Genomic DNA, 8,206 nt, shown 5'->3' with positions numbered 1-8,206 from the left:
CCCGGCGCCCCCGGCGTTCCATTGGCCACGCGGGGCACGGGGGTCTCCCCCCACGCCGTGACGTGCCGGGAGAGTCCCCGCCCACATTCCACAGCTGGAGCCGTGCGGGGAGTGCCGATTGGCGGCCTCGGCTGCGGGGGCGTGGCGTGGCCGCGGGGCGGTGGGGGCGCGGCGCGCAGCTGGCGGGGGTGACCCGCCCGCCCCGGTGCCCGCACACTCCCGCTGGCGGCGGGGACGCGGCCTCAGCCCGGTAGCGAGGCGGGGAGCGACCGGCGGGCGGGCGGCTCCGCGGCCCATGGGAGCGGGCGGCGCGGCGTGAGCCGGCCGCCGCGGGTGCGCAGGGGCAGGCAGGGAGGCGGCGGGTTGGCCGGCGGGGCTGCCCCGTTGGTTGCGGCCGCCATGGAAGTGTGCGAGAGCGGCGGGGAGCAGCCGCCGCTGCTGCAGTGGGACCGCAAGCTGAGCGAGCTGTGCGAGCCCGCCGACCCCGACACCCTGCTGTGCCACACGGTGAGGAGCGGCGGGGGCTCCTGGGGGCCGCTGCCCGGCCGGAGCCGCCGGGAGGGCGGGGATGGGGTGGCAGAGACGCCCCCCGTGGGCGGCCGCGTCTCGGGGCGCCGTGGCAGGGGTTGTGCCGGGCGCCCTCGGCCCCCCTCGGGGTGGGGGTCGGTGCCAGGCGGGTGGAGGCCTTCGGCCAACAGGTGCTCGCCCGCCGCCCCTCCGCGGGGCCGGGTTCCCCCGGGGGAGCGGCGTGTCCTCGGGAACGTGCTGGGGCCGCGGCTCGCCCCGTCTGCGCCGCCGTGTCACAACTTCCTGCCCTCCGCGGCCCGCGCAGCCGTTGGCGGCTCCTGGCAGTCGGGGTCCCGCTCCGCCCGCTGCCCCCGTCCCCCTGCGCAGGCCGGGAGCCCAGCCCGGGCCTCGCCTCTGTCCCCTCCTCCCGGCCGGGACTCCCCCTTCCCCTCCTCTCCCGGGGGTCCCGTCAAGGGTGGCCGGCCGCGTCTCCTCCTCGGACACCGTCCGCCTCCGCGGTGTCCCCCGGCGCAGGACAGGAAGGAGGTGACCGAAGGGCCCGTGTTGTCCCGGGATGGACATCGTGGCCCGAGGGGCTCTCCTTCCCTGGAACCTGGTCGTTTGTCGTCATGCCAGTGTCAGAAAAGTTAACTATCCCGTAGGCGTGATCTGAAGAGTCTCTTAAAGATGTTGATGGAATCCTTGCTTGAATGGTGTTTAGTTTTGACTTTTTTTTTTTTTTTTAAATTGGAATCCCCATACTTTCACTTGTGCAAAATGCATAGTTAGGACAATCTCAAGGAACCGCGTCTTATCTTTCGTTTCTCTGTTAAGCTGGAGGCTTTTTGCGAGCACAGAGATACAACTTTATAAAGTCATGTAGGTGCAAATCTTAAGCGGAGGAGAGCTGGGCCGCTTTGGGATGGCGTGCACGAGGCACTCCTCTAGCCCACTGCTGGTGCAAAGCACAGAGTAGTTCTCCAGCACGTGCTCCAAGGGAGACGCCTGTTTAATCCGGTGGCAGTGGCTGGCGTGTCACTTGGTCAGTGCCCGTGGGATCTCTGCATTTCTTTCTGACACCTTGGAGAATGATGTGCAAGTACAGTCACCCCACCGAGGGCAGAGGCGATGCCACAGCGAGGTGATCCCACAGCGCGATGTGCGGCCGGGCAGCACGCTGGCGCTCTGTGGAGATCCTGGTGTTGGTCTTGAAAGGCAAACAAAGAAAATTTTATTTGTCGTGTGCGGTACACTGTGGCCTTACTGATCCGGGATCGTGTCCGTGACAAGCTGCAAACCTGCTTTCAGCAGGAAGTTTTTTTTAAAGACAGCGAGACTTTCTTTAAACATTGTTTGGCTGCTTCGTCTTTGAAAAATCTTGAGTGTTCTTGCGCAATGTGTATCTTCTGCTAGAATCTGGGGAAGAGCAATCATATGCTATGGTGGGTTGTTTTTTTTGGGTTTTGTTTGTTTGTTTGTTTTTTGGAAGAGCCAGCTGGAACACTTAACAATGGAAAGCGCTTCCTTCAAACAGCTGTTTTCTTGGTTTTGGGTTGTTTTTTTCAACAAGAAGAATGTTGTGAATGAAATGATAGGCTCTTCAGACAGTGCTCCTACTCGGACTTTACAGTGGTACTGGGATACTTCCTCCTGCTTTGTTTGGATCCTCGTGATGAGAATGGAGTTGCCACTTCTAAGTTTTTCCTCCTTTAGTTTTCTCATATTTTTTTATTTAATTCCCTGAAGGCAATCTTGCACTTGGGCTAGAACTTGTGGCTGTAGTGACACAGATATGTGTGGTTTCTGTCCTATTTCAAGGAGCCTGAGGCTTGGTTTTAAGTGTAACTTGACGAACGAAACATCCTGGCTGTCTGGTGGATGGAAATGTGGTGCTTTTCCCTTCACTGTTTTCAAGTTTTATTGGGGATTTTGAGCTTCAAATGCTACGGTGATGTGTGTTTTGCAAGAGGCAGTGTATTGATGGATCTGCAAAACCTTGGGCTGTGACCCCTCCCTTTGGGAGTAGCATTCTACTGTTGATTTGTTTGTGTGGGGTTTTTTTTGTTTGGTTGGTTTTTTTAGGAGTTTGACTTATTTAGACCATCTTAAAATAAAATTAAAAGTGTGAAATCAATTTATATTTTTTGTTGGTTTTGGAATTCTTCCAAAAGAAGCTATCAGTGAAAAAATAAAAGCAACGAAATGCTATGGATAAAGTAGGTGTAGTGGCATATCAGGATCTTTAAAGGAAAAAAAGGGAAGTTTTCTGAAATTATTATTCTCAGAGGGGGAGCACATCTTTCTGCCTGAACTTCTTGCAGAGTGCATCCTGCTGTGTGGAGGAAAATACTGTGCTTGATATAATGAAACACAAGTTTTCCATTTATCCCTGGCCAAAGCCTCGTAGAAACATTTTTAAAAACAAACCAGCAAACAAAAACCTCTATGGATGAAACATTTATTCTTCCCCTGGCTTATGCTTTCCATCCGGACTGGTTTGACACAGCTGGTTCTGCTGTGTTTGTAAAGTTATTGCAGGGCCTTTCTGAGAAGATGGAGGTGATGAGCAGACCCTTCTGCGCTCTCTCTACACGGGCGCCCACCACTGTGGGCTGTCATCCTCACGGCTGAGGAACATGTGCCCAATGGCATCTTCTGGTCTTTGCACACTCCCGAGATGTCCCATAGCTGGATGTGTGAGCCTGCCTTCAAAAGAAGCTCTGAGTGGGCTTGGAAAAGGTGCCTGGGACAGTCACGCAGCCCTCGGAGCACGAGCTGGGCTGGCGAGGGGGAGGAGGGAGAAGATGACGACTGAGGAGAGAGTTCACAAGCAGGAAGAAGGATCCGTGTCCTTTTTGGCAGCTGGACCTGTGTGCGCAGGCCAGGCGAGGGTGAGAATTCTGTGCCAGCTGCCTTTTGTGTATTTTAAGTTAAATCTTAACCTTTTTATGACCACAAAGGCTATTCCTGAGTCTGGCTGATTTGAAGCTAGTAGGCAAGTGTGCATACACTTACAAACTCAACCTCTATTTTAAATTGTTCCAGCCTGCCTTAATTACCAGGGCTGAAATCCAGCCGCCTGGGGATTTACATGTCTCTTTAACAGCTGATGATTTCGCCAGCGCCCGAAGCAGCGTGAGGAGCGGTTCCCTCGCTCCGCTGGTGCTGTCGGTGATGTCACCGTCTGTGCTGGGAGAAACTCGGACCCTGAGGAGCTCAGCTCTGGCGCTGGCAGGCAGCAGTCCTTGAGGTGGCTCATTAAAGTCTTCACAGTTTATAGTAATCACCTGGATGCCAGATAGCTTTATAGCAGTTATTTTTCCAGGGTGGCTTCGTTTCTCAGAGGTGTGTCCGTGGCGAATCACGGAATGTTAGGGACTGGAAGGGACCTCAAAAGATCATTTAGTCCAATCCCCCTGCCAGAGCAGGAGCACCTAGATGAGGTTACACAGGGAGGCGTCCAGGCGGGTTTGAATGTCTCCAGAGAAGGAGACTCCACAACCTCCCTGGGCAGCCTGTTCCAGTGCTCTGTTACCCTCACTGAGAAGAAGTTTCTTCTCATATTTAAGTGGAACCTCCTGTGTTCCAGTTTGTACCCACTGCCCCTTGTCCTATCATTGGTTGTCACAGAGAAGAGCCTGGCTCCATCCTCCTGACACTCACCCTTTACATATTTATAAACATTAATGGGGTCACCCCTCAGTCTCCTCCAAGCTAAAGAGACCCAGCTTCCTCAGCCTTTCCTCATAAGGGAGATGCTCCACTCCATCATCTTTGTGGCCCTGCGCTGGACTCTCTCCAGCAGTTCCCTGTCCTACTTGAACTGAGGGGCCCAGAACTGGACACAATATTCCAGATGCGGTCTCACCAGGGCAGAGTAGAGGGGGAGGAGACGTGTTTGCATATATAATCTCGATATGCCCTGTAGCTTGTTATGATTGTGCGTTGGTAATACCGTATGCTGGCATTGTGCAAGGTAGTATTATATGATTTTTCTTTCTCCTGGCAGTTGAGTAAAGTGCAAAAGCCCGTCGCTACCCAAAGGGAGCAGAAGCGCGGCCAGGTTGCACACTCTTCACCTCGCCGCTGCTCTTACTTCCCGTAACATGCAGGCGGGCTTGAAGCGGGAGAGCTCTGCTTGCGGTTGTGGGTCTTCATTGGAGCTGATCCGCAGTTGTGCACGGCCCAGCTGAGATGGTGGCATCCTCAGTGACAAATGCCAGGTCTGGTGCAGATGGATAAGCCTGTTGACAAACGCTGTGAAATGCCAACTACCTGTCCCATTGCTGGATGGCAGCTGAAAGGCAGATGGTTCTTATGAGCTTTTGACATTTAGAAACTCCTTATTTAATACTGAGGAGGCAGTCTTTTTTTTTTTTCCCCCTACATTTTCATGGTTATTTTAAGATATAAGCTACTGGCTGCTGCTTCCAGATGGTAGCAAAATGCAGCTGAATGTAAATATGACCGATCTTCGCATGGCAGATGTAGAACTGCCGCTGCCCTGCAGGTATGTGGGAGCAGCAGCTGGCTTAAATATTTAGGACTAAGTTCCCAGGTGTGACTTCCCCGAGTGTCTCCATGACAAGCGGTTAACTAGAAGATACTTCAAATGCTAAGTAGCCCAAATTGCTTATTCTTTAAAGAGCCTGATTACTGAACTTAAAGCTCATATGAAAAAGTGGAAATGCCTCAAATGTCCCACTGCTGATGCCATTGTCTGAGCAGTGTCTGAGCTCCGCAAGCCTGTTGCTGTGTTGCTGGTGCTGCCGTGGGCGGCTCAGCCCTGGGATACGGGTGCAGCACAGGTCGGTGTGAGCAGAGGAGGCGTCCAAGGCCTCGGCGACCGAATTGCCGCCAGAATTGAGGGTTTGCGATCATCATCTAAGACAAGCTGTGGAGACTTTGAGCCGGCCTTCTTTCTTCAGATAAAAATTGCCCATTGCGAGCCTCTGTACTTCTCCTGGAACTTGCTGTGACTCATTTCCTCTGCCACAAAAATGATCGTCGCTGTGACTTTGTGTTCTGATGACTTCTGCAGAAACGCTGCCTCGGAATGAGCTGCCAGGGATTGCCTCTAGTTTTTGGAGTACAGGTGTAGCAGTAGTTAATTTAGATGGACAGCAGTGCTTGATTTTTACAATCTGTGTATGTTTAATTAGAAGTTGTGGTTACCACAGCAGGTACAGATGTGGAGCTGGCTGCATCTTATTTTGTAGTGGCTGCATGTAGCTCTCTGTAAAATCTGGTGTCAACATAGTTTGATCTTTTTTATTTTTTTTTAGGGGGGAGGAGGAGGCAGGAGGAGGAACTTTATTTATTTGAAAGTGGGATTTGCCCTGTTGCCCATTAACAAGAAAGCTGAAATCTCATACACCTGCATACAGAGGACCAGACAGCTAACTTTAGGTTAAATATTTTTAAAGTAAGTACTTTTAAGGATTTTGCCAAAATCCTCCAGTAAAGAGGGGGAATGTGAAGGTGAGATTTTTTTTTTAATAGTTGTATACAGACTTCATACAAAGCAGCAGTGTTAAATTTTGAGAGTGGCTTTCCATACTTAAAAAAAATCAGGGTTGCAACTGCTGAACAGTAGAACTAGTTGTATTCAGTGCCTTGCACTGAAAGCCATGTCCCCCTCAGCCTTCTTTTCTTCCCAATTTTAAATAAAAAAACAGTCCTGTTTGCCAAGGGACATGTCAGGTACTTGTAATGGGTCTAATGATCTACAGTTCCTCTAAAAGATGAGACAAACACAAGTGGGATACTTTGAAACTTTACCCTCTCATTTTCTCTTAGTTAAAATTAAAAATACTGAGTTCCTGGCTGGTTTCATTTGGACTGGCTGTAACGGTGCAGTGAAGTGCTTGGTCTGCAGTGAGGACGGGGGCTGGAAAAAGTGTTAGTCTGTCCTGGGACTGACTTTGAAGTATGGTAGATAAGAATGAGCCAGCGTGTAATGCACAAAAATACTAATTTTTTTTTTTTTTCCTGATGGACGTGACTGATCTGCTCTGTCCTCTGTAAATGTTTCCTTACTTTGGAAAGCCAGTCATTAAGCATGGAGCAGGCTGTGTGCGATAGCTGGAGTAAAGGAATTTCATTCACGGCATTACCAGACAGCGTTTTCCTGTGTCTGGAGTTGTTGAACTTATCTACAGGGACAAGGGGAACTTGTGCTCTTTGCAGATCTTTGTTTGCACTGTAAAGAGTCCCTTCTTTGGAGTCTTTCATAACTGGGGGTTGAATAAGTTTCCACTATCCTCGTGGGGGGTGACCAGTTTTTATTAAAGCAATCTCACTTTCTAGGATCATCCGTGTCTGTGGAGGAGGCCAATCTGACTAGCTGCAGATACCAGATGGGGACGTGCAGTTTGATTTGATCTTTTTGTGTCCCTTTTGCTCTCCCGTGCGTTGACTTCAGCATGCAGCTGTTCACGTGCACAATATTTCTCCTCTGCAAGTCTGCCTTCATGCTTTTGCACGTACACTGTGACACCAGATCATCTTCATGCCAGCTGTGACAAATAAACTACAAATAAACATAAAATAAATATAAAAATAAAGCAAAGAGGCCTTTGACCAATATATGACTGGCTCTGTCTCAGCTTATCTCTGCTTCTTGCTACGTGGCTGTCACCTGTACCCCCACCTTGGCAAAGCCACTTTATGTCTGAGCTGTCTGACAGATGTGGGAGGGAAGCAACTACTGCAGAATAAAATTGCTTCAGTGCCTTAAGACCCGCTGTGTGCAGCAGTATCGTGCTGTGGTGACTCAAGACTGTGCCCCTGGGCTCGGGGGGCTTGTTAGCTTCCCCTAATAGGCTTTTTTCATAAGGACATTGAAGTACAAGAGAGAGTGCAGAGCAGGGTGATGAGACTGGTGAGGGTTCTGGAGCACAAGCCTGATGAGGAGCAGCTGAGGGAACTGGGGCTGTTCAGCCTGGGGAAAAGGAGGCTGAGGGGAGACCTGATCGCTGTCTGCAACTGCCTGAAACTCGGAGGGTGTAGCATGGAGGGGGTTGGTCTCTTCTCCCAAGTAGCAAGAGATAGGACAAGAGGAAATGGCCTCAAGTTGCGCCAGGGGAGGTTTAGATTGGATATTAGGAAAAGAATTCTTCACGGAAAGGGTTGTCAGGCATTGGAACAGGCTGCCCAGGGAAGTGGTGGAGTCACCATCCCTGGGAGTGTTTAAAAGGCGCTTAGATGAGATTCTTAGGGACATGGCTAAGTGCTAGAGTTAGGTTAGGTTATGGTTGGACTCGATGATCCTGAGGGTCTCTTCCAACTGAAATGATTCTATGACTGTATGATTTTTGCAGACCTGCCCAGGATTGTGAGTAAGTACTGAGACACTGAGCTTCTGCCGTGTCTTGCCAGCAATTCCTCCCTCCAAAGAGCTGTGCTGGCTGTGTCACTGCAGGCTCATTTTCTCTTCATGCCTCAGCTGCCAAGGTACCTCTGAGATACCTGGTTGTTGCTTTGAAAATGAAGAGAGAGTTCTTTGAAAGTAGCCTTCTGTCTCTCTCCAGGCAAGCTGTCTTGCTGGCTTTGCACTTGAAGATAGATGCTGCTTTTTTGTGTTCTATCCAAATATCAGTTATCGGGCCGTGCTGTCCTTAGTGCTGTCTGTGCTCCTTCCTCCCTGTGTTCCTCAAAGCTGCATTCCAGTCACTTTGTAACACTTGGTTTAGACATC

General features: G+C 50.8%; 1 protein-coding gene across 2 annotated transcripts in view; it reads left to right on the top strand.

Annotated features, from left to right (window-relative positions):
• Positions 1-226: 226 nt before the first annotated feature.
• CREB3L2 (cAMP responsive element binding protein 3 like 2) overlaps positions 227-8,206 on the top strand; it is an 82,911-nt gene continuing 74,931 nt past the window's right edge. For both annotated transcript variants that reach the window (XM_065638765.1, XM_065638755.1), the window contains exon 1: positions 227-507. In XM_065638765.1, coding sequence (XP_065494837.1) covers positions 400-507 — 108 coding nt within the window. In that variant the 5' untranslated portion in view covers positions 227-399. The remainder of the gene's footprint in view (positions 508-8,206) is intronic.

The sequence above is a fragment of the Caloenas nicobarica genome, chromosome 1 (assembly GCF_036013445.1).
Source record: "Caloenas nicobarica isolate bCalNic1 chromosome 1, bCalNic1.hap1, whole genome shotgun sequence".
NCBI lineage: Eukaryota > Metazoa > Chordata > Aves > Columbiformes > Columbidae > Caloenas > Caloenas nicobarica.
The sequence above is the reverse complement of the archived record's forward strand: the minus strand, read 5'-3'. Positions and strand labels throughout refer to the sequence as shown.